The 26,112-nt window shown below is 39.1% G+C and overlaps 3 protein-coding genes across 3 annotated transcripts; 2 read left to right on the top strand and 1 right to left on the bottom strand.

Moving 5' to 3' along the window:
* Positions 1-363: 363 nt before the first annotated feature.
* LOC129892711 (zinc finger BED domain-containing protein RICESLEEPER 1-like) lies at positions 364-1,014 on the top strand. Its single transcript, XM_055968285.1, has one exon. It carries the CDS (start codon positions 364-366, stop codon positions 1,012-1,014), a length of 651 nt encoding a protein of 216 aa, XP_055824260.1.
* Positions 1,015-6,737: 5,723 nt separating this feature from the next.
* LOC129892710 (ATP synthase subunit beta, chloroplastic-like) lies at positions 6,738-7,373 on the top strand. The gene is made up of 2 exons (XM_055968284.1): positions 6,738-7,016; positions 7,137-7,373. Exons 1-2 carry the CDS (start codon positions 6,738-6,740, stop codon positions 7,371-7,373), a joined length of 516 nt encoding a protein of 171 aa, XP_055824259.1.
* A 5,352-nt stretch (positions 7,374-12,725) lies between these two features.
* LOC129892020 (uncharacterized) lies at positions 12,726-26,112 on the bottom strand. Its single transcript, XM_055967543.1, has 8 exons — positions 25,911-26,112; positions 25,727-25,818; positions 25,554-25,625; positions 24,964-25,070; positions 24,592-24,647; positions 23,372-23,531; positions 14,649-14,948; positions 12,726-13,850 (listed from the first exon to the last, which is right to left on the bottom strand). Exons 1-8 carry the CDS (start codon positions 26,073-26,075, stop codon positions 12,979-12,981), a joined length of 1,824 nt encoding a protein of 607 aa, XP_055823518.1. The 5' UTR covers positions 26,076-26,112; the 3' UTR covers positions 12,726-12,978.

Raw genomic sequence — 26,112 nt, 5'->3', positions numbered from 1 at the left:
GACATTCGTCTCATAGTATGTTGGGGAAAATCACTACCAGTGTGGAATGTGACATTTCATAAACTACATGAAGCATTGGAGTTGGAGGCTAAAGGAGAATACTTGAAAAAAGATGATTATAAGGATTATGATATACCTTCTCCCCAAGAGTGGGAGAAAGTTAAGTGAATGTGTAAACTTGTAGGACATGTCTATACTGCAACAGAAGTGTTATTTATGGAAAAATGCCCCAGTGCAGGCCTCTACTTCCACAATCTTAATAAGCTTCGATTTAATATGATGAAAGATTCCGTGAGTTCAGATGAGTTTGCTAAAAATTTAGCCAATATTATGCTGAAAAAGTTTGGCAAGTATTGGACGAATATGTATTTGGTGTTGGCTCTAGCTTCTATTATGGATCCACGCTACAAAGTGACGTACTTAGATTTCTGTTTCTTGAAGTATGAAGGTAATGATCATTCACCACTATCATTTATTTTGGAGGCCATCCAAAGGCTTCTCGATGACTATGTGGTGCACAGGTCCTCAATTGAGTATCCTATGAGCGATTCAGATTCTGACGATTCTGATACGGGTGAAGATCTCATTTCTGATGAATTTGATACGAGTGAAGATCTCCTTGAACCGATGGAAACTCTAGATGATCCTAGTTTTAGATTTGACTGTTTGGATGAGTTTAGCAAATTTATCCAAACAACTAGTCATCCACCAAAGTCAGAACTTGATTGCTATCTGGAAGAACCTATCGTGCCTTGGACCAAGAACTTTGATGTGTTGAATTGGTGGAAAACTGCTAGTCCCCGATATCCTATCCTGTCAAAGCTAGCTCGCGATCTTTTGTCAATACAATTCGCACTTGTTACAGGTTATGATGCTTATTACACTAATTTTCGTGCACCTGATAGAGATATGACATCCATGAAGTCAGATTTAGCGAATGCCTTGTTGTCTACTAAAAGCTGGTTTGATAAACAGCGTCGCAATGCGGTAATCACTAATTCTTCTGTTCTGTGACATTCATTTCTTTCATTATTTAATTCTTGCTAATTGAGTCCTAGAAGTAGGCGCGCCTGTACTCCAACTCATTCCGGATAAGCGAGTGAATTTCAAGCCGAAAGGAAAAAAGGCAAAGTAAGCAGACTTATTTATAAAACTGATATATCTAACCTATTCTCTTTTCTTCTACACGTAGACTTCTAACTCACTTTAAAATGTGGGTTTTCTTCTTTAAGCTGTTGTGCAAGTGCGTGGATTGAGGTTAGAACTTTCTGTAGTTACTAGTAGGAAAATTATGCTATATATCATATTTTTTGTAGAAGAAAAAGAAGGAAACCATTTTCTCAAATTGCAACCAAGCCATAGGTGAAAGAGAAATTTTGAATTAGCTTAGCACTTCTTGGTACACATGTTGATGATTCAACTTGGTTCTTGTTGTTGGTACACATGTTGATGATTCAACTTGGTTCTTGTTGTTGGTACACATGTTGATGATCCATAGTAATGAACTTTGTCGTTTTGAACTCAGATCTCTCGTCTGCTTCTTTTTCGACTCAAAAAGGAAAAACAAATTTTGATAACCACGCCCAGTGAGCTCCCCCACTTGCTTGTGGTCAATGGTCCTCAATCCTTGTGGGGAAAATTAACTCCAAAGCAAAATGGATAAGCAAAAGACGATAAATATGATTGAATAAAGGTCAAGACGAGCCAGAGGATTAGACCCAAATGTTCATATCAATTATGTGTAAAGGTCCTCTCTGTGTTTTTTGTAGCTATAGAGTGGTTGCTTTTGGTAGGTCTAACAATTTTTTATAGTTAGATTTATGGGTTGACCCTTAATGGAGACAACGAGTGTATAGGGTAAAGTCATGACCCAAAATCAGGGACATGATGACATATATTTCAACTTCATCGATAGGTAAGCCAATCCTTTCATAAAACATAGACAAATAATAACATACACGGAAGTAAAACTTGAAACAAAATAAGTCTTAAAACAACCTTTTTCATAAAAACACATAACGAAAAACGAAAAGTACTACAAAATCTCCCAACTTGTGGTGTCACAAGTGCAAGCCTCTATGAATCTTAAAGTACAACACGAACTCTATAATATTTGATATGAAATGACATAAGCAAAAAGTAAGATATAAGAGATCTAGAGACTGCAGATCAACCAAAGTAGCTACCTCAAAATCTCGAAGTACTCAACTGCTATGAGGATCACCTGCCACTCGGCTAGGAACCAGCACAACAAAGGTGTAGAAAGAAGCAAGCGTGAGTACGAAAATCCACATATACTCAGTAGCTTTGTCGATTGACCTAATTACGAATTGATGGTGAGGGTCGTCCCTATACTGCTCTATTCGATGCTAAATCATATATACTACTCGTTTAAAATGAAATACAGACCATGACTAGCAACTAAAGTCAATAACTGCGCATATCAAATCCAGATAATCCAAAATCACAATCAAATCAAAGGGTATTACAATCACTTTCGTAACCACTCAATCACTTATTACACCACATCCACACAATAATAAGAGAAATAAGATGATGTATGAATATGATGCATATGCCTCTCTACCTGGATAGAAACATGTATACACCTGCTTTCATAGTATGGATAGTCGAGACCCATGGGTGACTCGTGAGGTCCATATATCTATCCTGTACTGGTGAAAGCATCTTGTATCAGACAGCCTTATGCGGGGAAATGCTCTAGGGGAAAACGTCGTGCGGAGGAAAATATCCTGGATGACCCTTTACCGTAATTTGTCATTTCATTCCCTCGATGTCCATGTGCATGAGATACAATGTAAAACACAACAAATCCTATATCGGATTCAATCCTCAGCAATCATAAACAAGTCCAGTATAACCAACAACGAAAGTAGGACAGTGAAAGAATAATCAAATAAGCATTTCATATGCAACCTTTCAATTCCAATTGTTTGATAATTATAAGTGAGAAACACAAGCATTTCACCAATGCTACAACTAGAAATCAAGCTCACACTGTCACATAATTTAACCAATTAGAAAGAAAGTTTTCAAGTACCCATGTTGTGACACTGGTACCCACATAAATGCTTGTCATCTCTTTTATACGGGACTCCCAACACCTATTACCCCTTTATATAGTCAAAAATAAACTAACACTTTGAAAAGAGTCGAAAAAAGTCTCAACTTGACTTAAATAAAGCTCGAAAATCCAAATTACGGCCTTGTCAAAGCCTTAGAATGGTCTGAATCTTGTTAAATATGTAATCTAGATAAGCAAAAGAGTTTGTGGACACCCAGATCACTGTACTTCTATTTTGGATTAAAAAAAATCAACCCTGAGCCCCAAAGGGCAAAACATGTATTTTCTTTGCAAACCAGATTACCCATAAGGTAAGGAACTCAAATCTAAAATTTCATCACAAATGGAGTTCCATTCGACCTTCAAATAATAAAAATACGATTTCATAACTTTAGACCCAAAACCTTCATTTTCCCCAATTTAAAACACTGATGTAAGGGTGAACTCGATAATAAATTCTCGTAGAATGCTTAAATAATGGTTTAGAATCATACTCAAAGAAAGAAATCTTGAAATCCTCTTTTGAAACGTCCCAATGTGTGATTCCAAGCTCCCAAAATCAAGCTATGGAGTCTATGTCGAAATTAGATTTTTAAATTTGCCCAGGTGACTTTATTCTACCCGAACGTGATGGGTTCCTCACAATCGCGAGGCTGACCTAGCCTGATCCATTATGATCGTGACACCTGCTTCATGTACGAAATTAACTCGTACCTGCTTGACCCTTCATGAACGTGGCCCCACCCTTGCGAACGTGACGACCATCCCTGCTTCTTCGCGAACGCGACGAGAGGCTAACGAATGTGAAGAAGGATTTGCATGCACAAGATATCAACAAAGGCCAAATTCTCCGAATGACCTTTGTGATTCATTCGGAACCCCTTGAAAACAAACCAAATATGTAACTTGACTAAAAACCACCTGGTTGGAATCATCAAATCACCAATCTGGCGTTGTGTTGATCGAAGTCAAATTTAAACTTCTAAATTTCTAAAATTCCAACCAATGATCAGAATGCCTTGGGATCCGAACCAAAGATCCAACTAACTCAAAAAGCGACTTTCGAACCTTATATAACTGTCGAAATTTCATTCCGAGCTCGTTTACGTCAAATGTTGACTTTGGTCAAACTTTTCAACCTTTCAAACGAAAATACTCTTTTAAAACCTATTCAGTCACCTCGAGAACCACACAACCCATACCCGCGAACCATAAATATCGTATTGAAGTTATGGGAAGGGGGAAATAGGGAAAATATGCAAAATGATCATGAACGTTGTTACATATAATCAATCCTTCAACTCGTTATAGACTAAGGGGTCGTTTTGTGTAAGGGATTAAGATAAACAGTCATGGGATAAAAAAATAGTCCAGGGATAAAATTTTAGTGTCTTGTTTGATTGGCAAGTTTGGAATAACTTATCCCACCATTTATACCATAGTGATGGGATAATTTATCCTATATACATGGTAAGATAAGTTATCCCACCTTATCCTAGGATAACTAATCCTGGGATAACTTGTTCCCAACCAAATGACCCCTAATAGTTGACGTTGATGAGGCTTGTGATAGCATGAGAACAGTATTGGTACCTCTGTCATGTGGTATGCATGCAGGGGTCTTTGAAATGGTGGTTTAGGATGTTGTTCGTGTTCGTGTTCCTTGTGCTGGACAGGGTTGGGATGTTGCTTGAACGTGAGCTTCAATCTTCCCAGTTGGGTCGTGTTCTTTTCCATACCTCGATCAGATTTGCTAACCCATATATCAAGTTATGAAACTACATCTCATAATATTCTTTCTTATTAGTAGGCCGAATTTAGTACCAAACTTGTAGGGTTTGAACTTTGAAGGTTTGAAGTTGTACATGTATCGATTACTGGAATAAATTATTGGCATCCTTTGGTTATTTGAACTGGCCGATGGATGTGTGTTAACCCCTTTCTATCTTTTTCTCATTCAGGCTTAGTGGCTTACAGTTTAGTATTAAGCTGCATCAATCATCCTTACATTGATACAGAATATAAGCAAGACTAAATCCACACAGTAATGGCTAATACGTACAAAGTTTGAGGGAAGCAGACTAACTTTACTTGTTAGGTGACTGGAAGTACGTGAAAGAGCTCTTCGGTTAGAGGCCGGGAATATCCAATAAGTTATTCAACTAGTTTTTTTACAGCATTTAGTCACGCTTGAGGAGGAAGAAGAGGATTTTGTTGATAAGTGGGGATGGATAGCTATATAGCTGTGGTACTTAGACTTGTTCCATCATTTCAGAAATCTTTTCCGTGTATATTGAAATCAATCTTAGCCCGGTAGATACATAGAGTATAAAAATATTGTGAATGACAAGGACATGTTATCAAACTCGGTGTTGATTGAAGACAGAGAGATCTACAATGTGGCATGGTTTTTTCTGAATAAGGAGCTGAGCTAGTTCCAAACCCTAGCCATTTCTTGTTCAGTCGTTACAACATACAACCTTAGATGGTAGTAATCAGAAACCTATTGAGGATGTGGAGTTAACTTGGCAACGACAAATTCTATCTCAAATACTAGTGTTGTTAGAGCAGAGGGTATTGTGATTTGTGCTTGCGTTTATGGAGTTTCGTTGGGGATGAGGCTGACTGTTTAATTATCTTACATGTAAATTTTCATGCTGAAGGACTGAAAGATTCTCTTCTGCTTATCCTTTTCTTCTCCAGATAACAATGTTTAATAACCAAAATTAAGCAGAAGTCAACTATCAATATTTAACATCCAAAATTAAAGCACAAAAAAATCCTCTTCCTTTTGCATTGGAAAAGAAGTCATGATGCTCAATAGTTCCTTACAACATCACATGAGGTGGTTTTGTTGGGAATCCTTTTTATCTGCTGAATTTAACTTTCTATTTTCTTACCCCAAAACTGAGCATGGTGTTATGACCCGCCACTTGATATTGAAGAAGAGGAAAAAACCTAGAGTCTTGGAGAGGTTTGTAAAGAATCTAGATTCTTGTAGATTATTGTAGAGAAGTCTTGAAGCATACTTGTAGAATATTGTAGAGAAGTCTTGAAGCACATAGATTCCTCTAGAATTCTCTAGAGTGTGTAGAGAATTCTAGAGTAGGGACTTCTTTGTAAATATAGAAGGACTTGAATAGCAATTTTTATTTACACTTAAGCCCCTTAGGAGTAGTATAAATAGAGGGGGCATTCATTTGTAACAAACCATTCAGAAATCAAGCATTTTTCCAAATAATACAAAAGTCTTCTTCATAAAAGCTCTCTTGTCTTTCTTACAATCTAGCGTTCCCTTAACGATCTAGTCTTAAAGGCTTACTTGAGCTTGCAAGATCTTGAAAGATTCGTGAGTAAGTTGTCAAGTGTCGCACGGAGGTCTTAGTTAAAGTCTAAGTCCGTGACAACGTGGTATCAGAGTAAGGTTTTACTAAAGGATATGGCAAGTGAGGGAGACATCAACGCCACTACCGCCACCAATGTCAAGCAAGATGTTGGAAAGAAGCACCGCAGGGGAAAGAAGAACTCTAAGAGAAATAAGGAGGTGTCGTTCGAGCCTACACCAAGCAAGGCCCTAACATCCTACTCACCCTCGGCTACCGAGGTTAGTGATGACGAGCGAGGTGAGGAGCCCGTGGACGTCACTCCCGGCATGGAATGGATCACAAGGGTGGATGTTGCCCGGCAGGTTGTAGAGATATTGGGCAAGCGCTTGAACAAGTTCGACGACAAGTTCAAATCTCTAGAGGAATTGACCCATGAGGAGAATGACAACATCCGGATGGAGTTGGATGTGCGCAACGCTATGGAGTACGAGACGAAGGAGGCGATCACTTCCTTGGAGTATCGGCTCATGGATGCGCTAAGCACGATAGAGACCTTGAAGATCGAGATGGCAGCACTCAAGGGAGACATAGAAGCAAGAAGATGCGTGACGTCCAGCACGGACGAAGAGGCCAAGATTGAGGCTCCCAAGCCACCTATGTTCAAAGGTGCCTGTGATGCACAAGAGGTGGAAAACTTTCTTTGGCACTTGGAGAATTACTTCAAGTGTAACAAAGTGAAGAATGACGAGATGATTTATGTACCCGCAGATGATTTGACCGACCTTGCTCCTGCTACGACATTTGCACATTTAGATGCTACTACCACATTATCAAGAGGATTGGCTGCCAAAGGTATTTATCCAGCAGTGGATCCTTTAGATTCAACGTCAACCATGCTTCAACCTTGGATCGTTGGTGAGGAACATTACGAAACCGCCCAAAGAGTTAAGTCCCTATGTTAATAGGAGCGGGACTTATTCTTTTTCCAACGGCAACAAAAAGTTTTCGTCGTATGTGGGCTTTTCAAAGTGTTTTATTGTTAAGCATAGTCATGATTTTTTCAATCTACCTGTCTATTCAGCAAATAAATAGCAGTTCTTTTTATCAATATGTATGGTCTTAGATCATCAATAATGATTTTTCTTTAGACTTTGGATACTTGATCGACCGCTTCTTCCTATACCTATGAATTCCATTGGACCCAGAAATGATACATTGGAAGAATCCGTTGGGTCTTCCAATATCAATAGGTTGATTGTTTCGCTCCTGTATCTTCCCAAAGGAAAAAAGATCTTTGTGGATCATCTAAGGCACATTAGCATGGCGTACTTCTCCTGTTTAAACCGGGGTTTGAAACCAAACTCCTTCTCAGGAGGATAGATAGGGCAATTCGGGTGAGATCCAATGTAGATCCAACTTTCTATTCACTAATCAACACCGTCGTGCTATATCTCTCGGAGATGGCCATGTTGTGGTGGAAGTGCAAGGAGTCCGAGGTCGGGAAGGGTCTATGCACCATCAACACCTGGGAGCAGTTCCGAGATGAGTTTAAGAAGACCTTCTTCCCCAATAATTTCAGATATGAGGCCAAATGCAAATTTCGGGAATTGAAGCAAACAAGTAGCATATGGGCCTACGTGAAGGAGTTTGCTACCCTTACGCTTTAAATCCCCAACCTCACGGATGAGGACATGTTCTTCCACTTTTTGGATGGGCTGAAAAGTTGTGCCAAGACGGAGTTGGAGCGTCGCCAAGTCAGCACCATCGATGAGGTCATCACCCAAACTCAAGCCCTGACGGACTTTAGGCAGGACAGGCAGGACAGGAGTAAAGGCAAAGAACCAAGGATTAGTCATACCAAATGTGTGGGAGATCGTAATAAGGGCAAGGAGCAACACCCTCCCACCAAGAGCCATGATGCCAACAAGTTCGACGGCAGGAAGTTCGGACGACAAGGCTATGTAAAAAAGAAGGAGAAGACCACGAAGGGAAGCGACTTCTATATATGTGGAGGTCCTCACGGCTATGCTAGGTGACCGAAGATGAAGAACCTTAGTGCCATACTATGGGATCAAAAGGACAAGGAAATGGACAAGGGCAGAGTTTAGGCACGACCCAGCTAGGCATGATCGGGCTATGCGGAGCCATCGCGAAGCAAGCTGAGAAGGTAGGAGATAACTCTGCGCAGTATGTTGACATATCCATCAACGGACGACCAGCCCGTGCTATGGTGAACTCTGGAGCAGAAGCCAATATCATGACCAAGACGGCGGCAACAAGGTTGGGGCTATGTTATGGGCCAAGAAACACTAGCCTGAAGACGGTCAATGCCCCACTGACTCCCGTGTGTGGAATAGCTCATGGAGTAGACATCACGTTGGGCAAGTGGCAAGGTAAGACCAGCTTCATGTCACCCCCTTAGATATCTTTGATATAATACTTGGACAAAAATTCTTCCAATGGTGCCACACAATGATCGATCCCTACCTCCAATAACTTTTGGTGATGGAGCGAGAGGGACCCTACATGGTACATCTAGTCAAGGCGCCAAAAACAGAAGGACAAGCACACTTGTCGGCCATGCAGCTTGTGAAGGGTCTAAAGAAGGGGGAGCCGACGTTCATAGCCACCATTGCAAGCTTGGATGAAGATAATGGTGCTAAAAAGGCATTGCCACCTTGCATAGATAAGGTGCTTGAAGAAAACAAAGACGTGATGCCCGAAGAGTTGCCAAGACACCTACCTCCGAGGTGCGAGGTAGACCACAAGATCAAGCTGAATCTAGGAGCGTGGCCGCCCGCTTACCCGCCATACCGCATGGCTCCACCAAAGTTAGAGGACTGAGGAAGCAGTTGAAGAAGCTCCTCGACGCTGGTCATATCCGTCCATCCAAGGCACCTTATGGCGCATCAGTTTTATTTCAAAAAAAGAAGGATGGGTCATTGCGCCTATGCATAGACTACCGGGCGCTCAATAAGGTGACCGTGAAGAACAAGTATCACATCCCGCTCATTGCCGACTTGTTTGATAGACTTGGACAGGCCAAGTACTTCACCAAGGTGGATATAAGAAAGGGCTACTACCAGGTACGCGTAACGGAGGAAGATGAACCGAAGACAACATATGTGACGAGGTAGAAATCTTACGAGTGGTTGGTGATGCCCTTCGGCTTAACCAATGCACCCGACACCTTTTGTACACTAATGAACAAGATTTTCCACCCCTACTTGGATCAGTTTATGGTAGTCTACTTGGATGACATAGTCATCTATAGCAACACCTTGGAGGAGCACGTGGAGCATTTGAAGAAAGTGTTCCAAGTCTTGCGCGAGAACATGCTTTTCATCAAGTGGGAGAAGTGCGAGTTCGCCCAACATGAAGTGTATTTCTTGGGACATGTTATCAGCCAAGGAGAATTACGGATGGACGAGGAAAATGTTCGGGCCATCAAGGAGTGGGAAGCGCCCATAAAGGTAACAAAACTTAGAACTTTTCTTGGACTTGCTAACTATTACCATAGGTTCATAAGTGCCTACTCCGCCAAAGTCGCTCCACTAACCGAGCTACTGAAGAAGAATAAGTTGTGGCTTTAGAACGAGGAGTGTAAGAAGGCCTTTGAAGACCTTAAGACTGCCGTGATAAATGAGCCGGTCCTAACATTGCTTGACTTCTCCAAAACATTTGAAGTGCATACGGATGCCTCCGACTATGCCATTGGATGAGTATTGATGCAAAAGAGGCACCCTATTGCCTTCGAGAGCCGCAAGCTGAACGAGACAGAACAACGGTACACCGTGCACGAGAAGGAGATGACGGCCATCGTCCATTGCCTACGCACGTGGAGGCACTACCTACTTAGCTCCAAGTTCTTGGTCAAGACCAACAATGTGGCCACTAGCTACTTCCAATCACAAAAGAAGCTCAAGCCGAAGCAAGCTAGGTGGCAAGACTTCTTAGCTGAGTTCGACTATGAGCTGGAATACAAGCCAGACAAAGGCAATGTTGTGGCCGATGCCCTGAGCAGGACGTTCAAGCTGGCTGTCATCACTACAGCACGTTGTGACATCCAAGATGCAATCAAGGATGGCCTGCAGCATGATCTAGAGGCAAAGAGGCTTATGGAGTTAGCCGTTCAGGGCAAGACAAGGCTCTTATGGATAGAAGACGGACTCCTGCTTATCGCCGGGCGGAGGATCTATGTGCCGAAATTCGGAACCATTAGGCGGAGGATCATGAAGGAAAGCTATGACACATTGTGGATCGGGCATCCAAGGCAGCGTCACACAAGGTCTTTGATTGAGGCAATTTACTACTAGCCACGCATGCAGGACGGTATCAAATTCTATGTGCAGACTTGTCTTGTGTACCAACAAGACAAAGTGGAGCAGCTCAACCAGGAAGGCTCTTGGAGCCCCTGCCCGTAGAAGAGCGTCCATGGGAAAGCGTGACCATAGACTTCATCACTTTTCTGCCGAAGTCCGACGGGTACGGGATGATTATGATCATGGTGGACAGGTTTTCCAAGTATGCTAGCTTCATGCCCTCCACAGCAGGTTGCACTGCTAAGGAGGATGCCAAGCTATTTTTCAAAAACGTGGTGAAGTATTGGGGATTGCCAAGGCACATCATTAGCGACAGAGACCCATGCTTCACCGAGAACTTTTGGAGAGAATTGTTCGAGATTCTTGGCATGAGATTGCATTTCTCTACTAGTTTCCACCCGCAGATAGACGACCAGACAGAGCGAGTCAATGCTTTTCTAGAATGCTACTAGAGGCACTTTGTCAACTCCCATCAGAAGGATTGGGCGAGGCTATTGGACGTAGCCCAATTCTCATACAACCTGCAACGGAGTGAGGCCACAGGGCGGACACCATTTGAGATAGACACAGGCCAACAACCACAAACTCCATATTCACTACAAGTCGCGTTTGAAGGCAAGAGTTTGGGGGCTTACCACATGGCCAAAGGTTTGGAGGAGCAGCTCGACACTGTCAAGTCTTATTTGGACAAGGCGGCGAAAAAAATGAAGAAGTTTGCTGACTGCAAGCGTCGTCCCACGAATTACAAAGTTGGAGACATGGTCTTGGTCAAGTTCAACCCAAGGCAATTTAAAGCATTGCGAGGCGTGCATCAAAACTTGGTGCGAAAGTATGAGGGCCCGTTCAGGATCGTTGCCAAGGTTGGCAAGATCTCATATAGGTTGGAGCTACCAACGCATCTTAAGGTTCATCCTGTGTTTCATGCTAGTGTCATCAAGCCGTACCATGAGGACAAGGACGACCCTAGTCGAGGAGAACCAAGTCGGGCGCCACTCACAATTACCGCCTCCCATGATCGAGACATCGAGGCCATTATGGACCACCAAGCCAAGCGAAAACGGGGACAACAGGCCACTGCTATGTTCCTAGTCCATTGGAAGGGACAATCTCCGGAGGAGGCCGCCTGAGAGAGATATGAAGACCTGTGGTAGTTTAAAGACAAAATCCGAGAGTTCTTGCAACAGTAGTACACCGCGGTCATCGCCACATCAGGTGGGGGAGAATGTTATGACCCACCACTTGATCTTGAAGAAAAGGGAAGAACCTAGAGTCTTGGAGATGTTTGTAAAGAATCTAGATTCTTGTAGAATATTGTAGAGAAGTCTTGAAGTACATAGAGTCCTCTAGAATTCTCTAGAGTGTGTAGAGAATTCTAGAGTAGGGACTTCTTTGTAAATATAGAAAGACTTGTATAGCAATTTTTATTTACACTTAAGCCCCTTAGGAGTAGTATAAATAGAGGGGGCATTCATTTGTAACAAACCATTCAGAAATTAAACATTCTTCCAAGTAATACAAAAGTCTTCTTCATAAAAGGTCTTAGGTCTTTCTTACAATCTAACGTTCCCTTAGCGATCTAGTCTTAAAGGCTTACTTGAGCTTGCAAGATCTTGAAAGATTCGTGAGTAAGTTGTCAAGTGCCACACGGAGGTCTTAGTTGAAGTCTAAGTCCGTGACAACCGGCCATATTTAGTATTTCGAATAACCTTATTAATTATTATAGTGTACCATTGGCTCAAATTAAATCACTTCAGCCAATGCAATTTTGATTTTTTATAACCGTATGGAATGACAAAAAAGTTAAAAATTTAACACTCTCTTCCAAAGGTGATATTTTATCCGAACCAGTTGTGACTATAAATAACACTAAAACAAACTATAGATAATAAGAAGAAAGTATATATAAATAACATTAAAACAAACTATAGATAATAAGAAGAAAGGTATGAATATACTAGCTTAAAGCATGTTTTCATCTTTTATATGATGTAATACGCGTAATAACACTACTTTGAATTTAGTATAGAGAAATGTCACAAAATTGTATTATTAAATGCAAAATCTAACAGTATCGCTAAGCAGGCAACGAATATAAATTTAAATATTTGAAAATTACGAGCAAAATTGTTGGCCAATAATTTACAAGCTGCAAAACTGGTGGCAGATGTACAACAGAAACAGAACCCTTTTCATTTTGCTCTCTGAGACACCCCTTCTCCCGGCCAAACATCTCACAAGGGTTTGATTAAATCAAAATCTTCACAGCTGCTGCAATATCACGTAGCTCCTCCATTGAAACCTTCTTCCACACTCCATCAATCATCAGGTGGCCTTTTGAACCTTCCAAAGGCAAGTCGTTATGGTCATTTTCAATCTCCATATTCTCTGTACACTGATTATCACCAGGCTCCTCTGTCGTCCTCATTTTCTTCGTATTAGGATCGTCCAGGCATTCAATAGCAGAAACAGCCTCCCGCTTGCATCCACATTTATTGGTTTCTGGGATTTCATTGTCTGATGATTTTGCAACTTCTGCTGAATCATCAATAAAATTAAGAACCGGAAGACGACCAGTAGAACCAAATGCATGGGGCAGCATACCAATGGGGCATGCTTTCCATGTTTTTGCAACTACCCATTGGCTCCCAGTATCTATTGTATTCATGTTATTGCCCTTTACAACTCGGAGAATAATTAGTTCAAGCTTCTGAGCAGCTTGACGAAGAGAATCTTCTTCCCTGGATGATAGTAGGAAGCTTTCTGCACTATTGGTGGAAGGATCTGAGTGGATAATCTCTGAATCAAATACACTCAGTGAACAGAGCTTATTTAACTTATGGATGAAAGGGTTCCTTCCAATCATCTGAGCAATGACAAGAGCGGATTTCATCAGCTGATTGTTGTCATGAGAAGACAAGAATAAACATTTATGTAATAGTTCTTTTAGCGTTGCCTCTGGAAGACTTAGTTTTCTTGAAGAGTCTTCCCCGTCAGCAGCAAGACCACTATGGTTAAGGGGCTTTAGTGTCTTCATGTTTGCAACTATCTGTTCACACAGGTAAGATAATTGTCCAATCAAAAGAGATTCATTTGCATTTCCTAAGAGGGAATTTGCACCTGACAATGATCCGTAAAAGAAATGAGTCAACGTTGGACAGGAAATTAAGCTAAAATCCACTCCACAACATGTAGCAAATGAAAATCATAAACCTGAGAGAAACATTGTGACAGATAGCACACACATACAGATAACAACATATCTGGGGTAGAATGTATACAGACTCTACCCTACCTTTGTGGGGTAGAGAGGTTGTTTCCAATCCACATATTTAGATGTGGATTGGAAAAAGACAAGATAGAAGACATGTAGAAGGAAAACAGCAGGATTCGAAAGAATAGTTAACACTGCTGTAGACTCAAGCAAATCCTCCCAGTAAGTCAAGCTAGAGAATTTGTTCATGTTTTTGGGCCTTCCCTTGTTAGATGAAATGGACACACCAAATACTGTAATATTACAATAATATCATACATAATTGCTAGCATAATAGTATGTGATAAATGATAATCCGCAAGCTGCATTTCCAGTATCAGTGAAAGCACGAAACCCCACAAACAAGGATTCAATTCAGCGCACTCTACGGTCAGTAAAACACAAACAGCAGTTGAAATTTTCAGCATCCATGGCATAAATTCAAAAAAGAAAATCCAAAGTATATCTTATATATCACCCGGTAGCTATTTTACCAATATCCCAAATTAACTAATTGCTTACTATAACAAGAATAATCGCTATCTGTGCGTTTCCAGTCTCATAGTAATAAGTGTATCTTCAACAGAGGCATTCATGATACTCCAAACAATACACAGAAGGAAAGTTGTTATATTGAATTTTTTTTGCCAGAATATATCACTTACCAAGCTCATGCTTTGTGGCTTCCATAGTCTCAATCTTGTCTAGGGCTGCCCTGAGAAGAGTCAGAAGCAAATCCGGTTCTCTATTTGACAATTTCTTCAGCATTGGTTTCCAGTCAACATATGAACTATGCATGTCAATAGTTTCATGGATTGTTGGGGCATTCTCCGAGTCCCCTGGCAAATTTGAGGAATCTACTGTCTGCAGCATAAGTTCCAAAAGCACAGATGCCACTTCTGAAGATGAGGAAGTATATAATCGAAGAATGGCCTTCATAGATCTAGTAATCTGTTTCTTAGAACCTGAGACAAATTGTTCTGGAAAAACTCAGGACATCCAGCATTCCAGATATGCTGATAGTAAAGAACTTTGGAACAGTGTCACAGACAACATATACCCTTCAAAAAGCAAAAATTCAGTATGCACCACCTTCATGAATTAAGAAATCATACATAACATTGCAGAAAGTAACTCTATATCCTAATTACTATGTCAATGCCAGATTTAGACTCTAGACAGAATTATAAGGATATAAACAAACAACAGAAAAGATGCTAAATTCAACAGTTTATGAAACCTTAAAAAAAAAAATGGTGGCGGCTGATGACCAAACAGCCCTGAAATCTGCTGTGCAAGGATGAACACTAGTAAATCTCAAAGTGCATAAATTTGACATTGTACAGATGCTTTAATAGTCACAATGTTTTAATGCTCATTTTCCAGTAAATTGTTACAGGTCATAAAGGTGGATATAGCAAAACACTGTCAAGTGCCAATACTTCCATGGGCAGAAGATTGTCAAAAGAAGCAAAGAAGTCCTCTAAAGCAAACTTCATAAAGTAGATGCAGTAACTCTGCCACAGATCTGAGGCTGAATAGAATTACCAGAAATTTTAGAACATGGTAGATTCCCAGAAATGAATGGGAGAAACTTGTTTCTAGCACAAAGTTGCCCAAGTCTAACTCCTATATAAGAGAACAAAAATTGTTTAAAAAATCAGAAAATAGTAAATGTATGACAGAGAAGAAAGCAAGAAAATTTGCATTAGTTATTTTTGCTGAATTGGATAAAAAGAAAATTAATCCCAGTAAAAGGTGGTATTGGATGTCATAATGTCAATCAATTTTGTACAGAAAGTACTTCTCACTCCCTTTCTTTATACTTGTTCTACAATTACATCCTCTGGTTGTCATAACTTCATCAACATCTTGAAGGGATGGATATTATGAAATGCAGCTTTCTCTTGATAAGTCTGACATTAAATTAGCCTTCAAATCTGTTTTGAACTTCACATAAATTTACTTCTGGTGGCTGACATTACTGTCAACTTTGACGACTTGATGTAATAGGCATGCTTTATTTTTTGGAACTATTTTTGAACTTCACACTGATTTACTTCTGGCGGTTGACATTCCTGTCAACTTTGACGACGTGATACAAATATACAATAGATATGCATTTTGTCACCCAAAAATGTTCCTAGACAACAGAAGATTAAGAATTAAATAGTAGCTACTATATAACATGGTCTTTACCAAGGTAATTTGTGCCCTAGTGGTCAATGAAGTGGGATGAAGATCATGAGGTCTCATGTTCAAATTCTAGCAGGGACAAAACACTAGGTGATTTCTTGCCCACGGTTGAAGTCACTTATATATAGACCTCATGGTTTTCATCAATCATCCAGAGTCATCATCTGGTTCAATAATCCATGAGAAATTCAATTCAAACAACTTCAATCATGGGCAAGAGTGTCCAAGAGCTTCCGTGCGGTCACATCGAGATCTAAGTTCTATTTCCCATCGAGAGGTTATGATACGGGTAAAGAGTCCTATTTCTTCTCCTTGGTTATGAAATAATTCACATTTGATGAGATTTGGTAAGAGAGAATGTAAACAAGAAATTATCATGGAACATACAATTACTTACCATTTCTCTACGTTGCCACAGAAATATTGTGTATTTGGATCAAAGTGACAGGCGCAACACAAAGGTAGGTCAATAAATTCAGAAAAGTAGAAGGTGCATGGTACTAAGAAAAAGAAACCGACTTTAGGTAATAAATTTGCGACCTAGTTTGGCATAAGAATACAACCCCGTATACCATTTCAATTTCTCCTGAAGTGACAGTTTTTAGCTTAATTTTAGTTTATTTTAATTGATTTCCCAATTTTGGTGCATTTTACTTGCATCCCTCATTCACAAAATACCAAAAAGATTTTTCTTTCTTTATATGCACATTGTAGGATTAATTAATTACTTAATCTTTAGCTTAATTAAGTTAAATATAATTAGAAGGTTAAAGGGTGTGGGCTGATCTGATCTTTTTCAAAACAAATTTTGGGCCAATTCTTGACCCAAAAGTCAGCAGTCCAAAAGAGCTTAACCCGGTCCAAGTCAATCTCAGTCAAGAAGTAATCCTAGACGTCCGTCTCTTTTTCTCCAACGGCTGACATTGAAGAAGCTTTTGGAACACATGTTCATTTCAAATTCCATTGCAATTAAAAGAAAAGAGCAGTAAAAACATTAGTGCCGGGTTGAGAATGACTTCAATGCCAGTTGTCAAAAGAGATGCTTGAAAGAATGAAGCAGTGTTGTGAAAAAGCGCTGAAGCGCTCGCTTTAAGCGTGAAGCGAAGCGAGGCGAGGTACTAGCGCTTCAACATCGTGAAGCGAAGCGATTTCGAAAAAGCGAGCGCTTCACGGGAGAAGCGAGAAGCGCGCTTCATCTAAAAGCGAGAAAAAAGCAAGCTTTTTTGGAAAAAAGCGGCGCTAGGTTTTTTTTTTTAAAAAAAACTGTACAACTTCTGTGACTTCTCCAAGCTGCTCTTTCAGTGTGACTTCTTCAATTCGACAGTCCAACTTCAACATTTCAACGTCAACCAAGTTAGTTTTTCTTCTTCTCTTCTTCTGTTCTTCTGTTCTTCTCTTCTTCTCTTTCTATTTCTATTTTTATTTTCATTCAGCGCAGCACTGCTCTCAACTGCTGCGATCTTCTTCTCTTCTTTTCTTCTTTTCTTCTTCTTTTTCTATTTCTGCGCAACTGCTGTCTACGAAGAATTATTTTTTTCAACTTTTATTCAGCAGTTTGGCCTTTTTTTTAAAGATAAAGCATATGCTCTGTTCAAGTTCATGTTCAAATAGAAGTAGAACTCTAGTTGATGAGTCCTCCGATGAGGAAGAAGATGAGGACCAAGTAGAAGTAGAACCCTTGTTGATGGCACTTCAAGAGTTTGAGGATCTTGTTGAAGAATAGGATTTTGCTCTCTTTGTGATTTGGTTATGCATTTGCTTTATATGTTGTTACTTATGAGGATTATTGACTATCTAGTTACTTTTTAATCTAATTCTTTTGAGTTCTTGATTATTTATCTATGCATATTTTATATTTTATATTTTTATACTAAATAACGCTTTTTCTGAAAAAAGCATGCGCTTCGCTTCACGCTTCTCGCTTCTGTGAAGCGAGCCCCCGTCGCTTTTTTCCGCTTCTCGCTTCTCAAAACACTGGAATGAAGTGGGTTTTTAACCCAAACCAAAAGAACTTAGAAGTTAGTTACTTAAAAGCAATAATCAACGGTGAAATTGGAAAGCATTACTACCAATAAACAATTTTTCATAAAGTATATTTACCGATAATTAAGCCGGACGGATAGAACTTAAACACAATTGATGCTTGTTTAGGCGCAGGGAATGATCCATAAATGCCTCAAAAGGCGCGAGATATAAATCCAACAGCTTTTTAAAAGGCGTTCTTGGGTGAGCCTCAGGCGGGGCGTAGTAAAAACCCACCAGCCATCTGTGGGGGAGAAAGTATTGTGAGGCGTAAGCCCCATCAGTCTGGGCGTATGCTTAGACATTGGGCAAGTTTTTGTTTTGAGGCGTAAGCCCAAATAACCTCTCCTAATTAAAATTAAAATTGATAAACAAGTACTTAAATTAATATCAAAAAGCATAAAATTTAACTTGTTATTAAATTTTAAGAAGTTAAAAAGCTTAAAAAATCTAAATATTTTTTAGGGACAATTTCAAATATATACAATAAACTAATTAGTTTACAACAAATATAGTCATGTTTTATTTACATAAAAAATAGTCAAAATTATAGAAAATATACAGTGACTATACAATATAGTTTGTTAAAAGTCATAAAAAGTATACACTGACTATACAATATAGATTACTTATACATGAGTTGTACACTGAATATACATTATGATACACTTTATACATAAAATATACACCGAAAGGCCATTTTTTTGTAATTAAAATGACCGAATGACCATCTACGGTAATTACCCCTATTTTTTATTCTTAGCCTAAAGTCTATTCTTTCTCTTCATCTTTCACAAGGTTAATGGGGGAAATGATCAATGCATGCTACAAAGCAAAAACGCATCACCCTTCACCATTTGATCTAGTTTGATGCTTCTGATTAGTTCCTTTCTAAAATCCAATGAATAATGTCTTCCGCTTTACTCACTTTGAACTTACCCCACCTTGGAGGAAATGGGAGCATTTATGGAACAAGGTAAATATCTTCATCGAGCAGAGCCCATGATGCCAAAACACATTAGTGGAGGTAGGTTTTTGGAATTGATGCCCATTAGTCGTTACAAAGATGGGTTGCCTGGATAACAATTTGGGTCCATTTAGAGTTTTGGTATAATAGATATGGCCAGAAGGAAGGTTTGACCTATAAGAGCAACAACCTGAGAATGGGGGAATCTCATGACATGGGAGGAACACGGTTATGAAGACTTTCTAGGGATTATGGTGTTCACGAAAAAAAGGCAGGAAAAATCAGAGCTAACTTGGTCGCGGTCATCACAGATTTCCTAAGGTGGCCAACATCACCATCGTACCAATGGTTTTAGCAAATATTTAATGTGCCCTGACAATGTGTAGGGATAGTGCTAATTATTTGGAGAATATTCTATTACAAATATGGATGATAGAGCATATACGCCCTCACCCTTTTGCTACAGAATTCAAAGTTGAGTAGAACAATTACATAGGGTGTCACATGAAAGCATCGCAAGTCATGACTTCCAACAGGGCATTGGAGCCTATAGAAAACACATTAATGAACAAACCACTAATCAAATTTTGTGGAACTATCATTGGTATCCCTCAAATGAGGCAATATATATATTTTCCTTTTCGATCATTCATTATCTTAATGGGACTTCAGGGTCTCAATCCTTATGTGCCTCTTAAGGTGTGTTTGGTATGAAGGAAACCATTTTCTGAAAAATATTTTTCAATATTCTCATGTTTGGTTGACTTAAATATTTTGAAAAATATTTTCCAAATCAACTTATTTTCCTCAAATTTAAGGAAAATGACTTCCCACCAAAAATTAAGGAAAACAATTCAAAAACTCTCCTCAAACCTCAAATTACAATTTTTTTTCTTACCCCACTCCATACCCCGACCCTCCCCATTCAAAATAAATGTTTAAAATTTCTCTTTTAAAAACATTCCAAATTCTTTTATCCCCCCCCCCACCCTGGCCTCGCCAACCAAAATAATTAAAATTATAAAATATTATTTTTGAAAAATACTTCAAATTTTAAAAATTTTAGTTTTTTTTACCCCATCCAACTACAGGCCACCACTACCCCCCCCCCCCCCATTTCCCACCAAAAAAAGTAAAATATTATTTTTGAAAAATATTTCAAATTTTAAAAATTTTATTTTTTTTACCCCACCCCTACGCCCAACACCCTACCATGCCCCCACCCCAAAAAAAAAGGCGAAATCCATCGGTGACCCCCTAAAGTTGGCACCAACTTTCACTTAGACACCTAAACCAAGAGATGTTCATTTTAGACACCTTAAGTAAGGGTCGAATGTGTCATCTTGACACTTTTTTGACAATCACCAAAATATATTAAGTGTGTAATATACTCGCTTGACGTGTCAAAAACAGCGAATTAAATAAAGACACATGCCATATATATATATATATATATATATATATATATATATATATATATATATATATATAAATAATTATCAAATAATGACTTTTGAATAGAAAAAAATGATCAATAATTTAATGACACGTGACATTTTTTTTATCCAAAAAAAATAAAAATTAACAACTATCAACCCCCACCCACCCTGCCTTCATCTTCTCCAACCCCACCCACCCCAACCCCAACCCCTCCCCCACCATGCTGTCGTCTTCTCCAACCCCACCCACCCCAACCCCAACCCCTTTCCCACCCCACCAGATCTTCTTCTCCTCCAACATACACCCAACGCTATCCATATCATCTAAAGAGGAAAATATGGAGCTATAATGGCAAACGAAAATATAAATCAAATTGAGTCAAAAAATCTGACGAACCTTCATTTTTTCCGATAAGATTAATACAAATCTAAAATTACTCACTAACTAACCCCCACACCCTATCAGTGGTCTTCCAACACCACCCAGCCCGACGTCGTCGTCTTCTCCAAAATCGATATGCTTCGTTGTTCGAGTTTTTTTTTCGGAAGATGGTTAAGTTGCCGGAAAATCTTGACAGAAATCCGAGCATCAAAAATAAACTTAAGAATTTAAAAGTAACAAGAACTAAAACAAGTAACTGTAAATACTGATGGATACATGTAACAATATTAAAAAATCAACAAAAAAATATATATATATATATATATTTTTTTAAAAAAAAAAATTCTACGCGCCTCAGATAGGTGGAAAACACGTGAGGTGCCAACTGTGTAAAAAGTGTCAAGATGACACATTCGACCCTTACTTGAGGTGTCTAAAATGAACATCTCCTGGTTTAGGTGTCTAAGTGAAAGTTGGTGTCAACTTTAGGGGGCCACCGATGGGTTTCGCACAAAAAAATAATTAAAAAGTTTATTTTTAAAAAATATTTCAAATTTTAAAATTTTTATTTATTACTCCACCCCTACCCCCGTATCAGCCCCCCTTCTCGGGTCGGAGTCAAGTCCTGGTTCGGGTGTCGAATATCGGATTCGGGTCAGGTCTCGAGTCCGATGTCTAGACCGAATCTTAATTAGTCATCGGAGTTGGGTTTCGATGTTGGGGTTAGGTCCTAAGTCGAATGTCGGGATCGGATCTCAAATCGAATCAATTGTCAAGGTCGTGTCCAGGTTCGAGTGTCAGGGTCGTGTCCTAGTTTGGATGTGGGGGTCGGGTCATGGATCGATTATCGGGTTGGTTTCCGGGTCAGAAATTGTTTTTCTAAAAAAATATTTTCTATGCTTTAGCCAAAAATAAAAGATATTTTCTAAAAAATGTTTTTCATTCACCAACCAAATACTAGATAATATTTTTCGAAAAATATTTTCTACTCACTAACCAAACATGAAAAAATAAGTTAGAAATCCACTTGTTTTCCAAGAAAACATTTTCCATCATAGCAAACACACCCTTAGAGTCATGAGACAACTTGGCCGACGCAAGTCTATACCCCAATCAAAAACATGTGAGGATTTATGTATGAGTTCCACCCCCATCATCCCTCTTAGGATCTCTCAGAACTTTGAGGCTTGGGGCGGATGTATGCTCTCAAGTTTTCACAACATGGTGGATAACCGTGATAGTGATGAGGTGGACCACTAAGACTTAACATGGTTTCATAATCTCTCTCACACACCCCTAGAGTCATGCTAGAACGATTGATGAAGGGGCAGTAGACCGAGAAGCAGAGATTGAGATCAGAATCCGGCAAAACCCAACTTGAGATGGAAAATAATTATGAGTCCACTACTTAGACTTAGAGCAAACTAGAGCTAGGGCAATTAAAGATCAATAGGCAGAAAAAGCTTAATTGGCCCCTATAGAAGCTACACTCCGAGACAACTTAACTTGGCAACAGTTGTGAGAGCGGAGGTCGCTACATCACATCTACAACAATTGTGGGAAGATAACCAAAGAATTTGGGTTGGTTTTGAGCAGGGGAGGACCAATGTATGCGTGAGAGGAGGAGGTTACGAGAACAACTAGAGTTAGTTTTGGCTTGTAAGCAACACATCGGAGAGATAGTCTCCACCTATGAGCAACAATTAAAGAATTGAGATTAGACTTTCCCGTCTCTTCGAGACAAGGTCCATGGTTTGGTCGCTTACTCAAGGTTGTCATTATTACCAAGCTATGAGCAGTTTCGCACACGCGTACCTACATTTGTTGAGCACCCCACAAATTGTGAGACATATACATGGTTCTACGAGGTCGGTCGGGACAAGTGCCGCCATAAGCAGGTATGACAAAGGTCATGAGCAAAAACAAAAGACCTTGGGGTTGAAATAAACTAAACTTAAGCTAAAAATTGTCAGCTTTAGGCGAAATAAAAATAGTGCAAAAATTAGATGTTCACAGTATACACCCGTGTAAGCTAAGAAAAACTTATATAATTCAGCTATCTATTTAAGAGAGTCAACCATCTCAGCTTCTTAGAAAACATAATGCCTTACATTGTCTACCAACGGCCTTTTGAAGTGAGAAGGACGAAAGCTCAAATCCCATAAATTTAATGTTAACATGGCAACTTAATTCTTTGAATTAGCTGCAATGCTAACAGGGAAATTTTTTGCACCAAACATAATTTATTGGTCACACCTACAGGTACTAACAAAACACTATAAATCAAGCAGATTTGCAATCAGATGCAATAAAATTGATTAATGAGTAACATCAGTTGGCAAAACCACCACAATGCAACAGGAACAAGGAAAAGTCACTCACGTTTTCCCGAAGTATGCGAACTGTTAGTCTGCTTCACTTTCAAACAGAAAGCCATCTCTAGCAGTTTATGTTTAATTTCTTTCCTCAGGTTGGCAGTCGAATCCCTTCTAATCACATTCTTTTGAGGTTCCCAATAATATGATTTCAACCAGTCAAGCGCCTGAAATTATTATCATTTTCAAACACAATCCAGCTGAAACTTTCTATTTTTCATTCTTACATATATGAGCATGACAAGAAGATTAAGCATTTAATAACATCTTTTGAGCAATACACATCGTCCTTTCTTTAATTAGCAGCATGTGAATCAGATAACATTAGACCTATGGACCTGGGGGACACACAATCCTCATCAAATTCACCAGTGAAAAGTGATTTGGACTATATGTTCAACCATATGGACTGAGCTTGGATGAAAAATGAGCCCATAGAAAAATAAGGGAAAGTTAAAATGGGTATATTTACTCACAAAGGACAGAAAAATTATGAATTAGTTCCTCTGCAGTCTGATCCTAAATTTGATTGCGTACTATAACTAAGACTTCATTTCCTTCTGTTGATTTATTATTTAATTTTGTTCGACAGATTTTCATCTAGCTGAAATTCGATCAATGTTAATGTACAAAGGTTGTATGAATCATGATCATGATTGATAATTGGTAGCTAAAGGACTTTCAGTGATCCAAAAAGATTGTAGCATAATCCGTAGATCCTACAAAAACCACAACATTAAATGGAAATTAATTGGCACTATTCAAGAGGATCTCCATTGCACACAATTCCTACCAGGGTTGTGAAGTCTGTTTATTCAGTATAGCTCAGGCTGAAAAGGAGCATCAAAGAATGGCACAAGCCTCACAGCTACATCACTTTTTCTTTTCTGGATGGATGCCTCGTAGATACATCTATATACAGATTCCAGATATCCATCATCTTTTGGTAACTAGAGAATGAGAACAATCTATTGCTGAAGCAGAAGATCTGCCACATGCATGTTATCACCTGTCACGGATATTTCTAGGCTTTCTATCTAAGCAAATACAAATTTGTGCCTCCTCCAATTAGTTTTACCATTATTAACGACAATACATCTTAGTATTGATAACAGAAAATCCATTATGAATACAACCACTTCAGGAGGAGTCACAGCTTCAAGTCTTCAGAATTTAAGAGATGTACATATTAAGCAAAAAGTTATAGAGCCTAAGGAAGACATCGACCTTGGTAGAGGCAAGACGGACCAACTGCAGTGAAGGAAGATCACGATGAGAGCCCTCTACAAGAATATATTAACCAATGTTAAGAAATCAGCTTTTTCACATTAGAATTCAGTTAGAAAACCATAAGTCGTAGCAAAACAAACATCTCTAACTGATGCCAAGATTAAGCAACACATGGTATAAGCTTCTCAATGTTTTTAAGCCTACAGCAGATTCAGAACATAAAGCAACATCTTTATAGCTATCTTACTTGGTTATTCGCTCACAAAGACTGTAACAGAAATCTACTCTGGTCAATACTATGTATAGCTCACATATATTAAACAATCAACAGCTGTCATATCAAAATTGCAAATATGCATAAACACTCACCATGGCGAACATCAATCAGCATACGTGGAATGCCGATAGCATTTGCTGCCTCGGCTATTGAGATTTCTGCCTTCTTTCGGGTCTTCTCAACAACACCATTTACAAGCCTGGAAAATTTGTTACCATTATTATGCTGATTTTGCTTGCTAAAAATGCAAACTCATCCACACAGAGCTGCTATCTAATGTTCCACCATTTAAATCACCATACCCTCACAGATAAAAGGGAAAACATGAAATGTTGAAAATGAATAAACTGAAATGGTAAGAAGGGAATCTCAACCAAAGTAACAGTCTCAGTGTTCTTCCAATTGTGTTTTCATATTAAATTATATAACGCTACCAAGGACGTTGGGAGAAGCATCACATGCTCAAAATTATAGAAAGATCAGCACCAACAAGGGGGCTGCAGAAAGCATTGCTAATTGTGTCTTTTTTCTACTGCATATAATGAAATATTAAAAGAAATTAAAGTGTAAATAACATCACAACTTATTGATGGGTTGGTTATATTAATACAAGTAATACAACTTAAGTGGAAAAAGAGAGTCATTCCCATAAGTCAAACAAATGGAGGGTGATTTTGAGTACCTCATAATTGCCATGCAATATAGCATTGAAAGCATTTCTTCTGACTGCAGAGCATTACCACCAAGGTCCTTCCTGCAAAAAAAAAAATAGCAAGAAAAAGGTTCACTTTAAGCAAATTAATAAATAATTGAATCCCTTTGGTTATCTCCCAAAAAAAATCAATAAAAGATCACCTGAAAAAAGGATCTTTCTGTTGAATTTCTACAATTGAAGCCGTGACATCCACTGCGACAGGAATGCATCCTCTGCTCCTCCAGGTCGATATCTGATATCCAAAAAAATAGTATTCCGTTCAATTTTATCGGAAGAAAAAATAAATCAGGAGAGAAAAAAAAGAAGCTTTGGTTTGGACTTTACCCTTTGAAGAGCAAAAGCGACAGAAGGAGGAAAAGAAGAGAAAAGGGAATCTCGAATAGAGTTCCATTCATCCCAGCTTATCCATGGAACCAATTTGAGACCTAGAGAGTTGCCTTCCACAGTATCGTCAGTTGATGGTTCGATAAACCCTAAAAGAGACTCCATTGCAGATGTTGGGAAGTTAGAACAAGGGTTTAAGGGG

This window comes from Solanum dulcamara, chromosome 6 (assembly GCF_947179165.1).
Source record: "Solanum dulcamara chromosome 6, daSolDulc1.2, whole genome shotgun sequence".
NCBI lineage: Eukaryota > Viridiplantae > Streptophyta > Magnoliopsida > Solanales > Solanaceae > Solanum > Solanum dulcamara.
The sequence above is the reverse complement of the archived record's forward strand: the minus strand, read 5'-3'. Positions and strand labels throughout refer to the sequence as shown.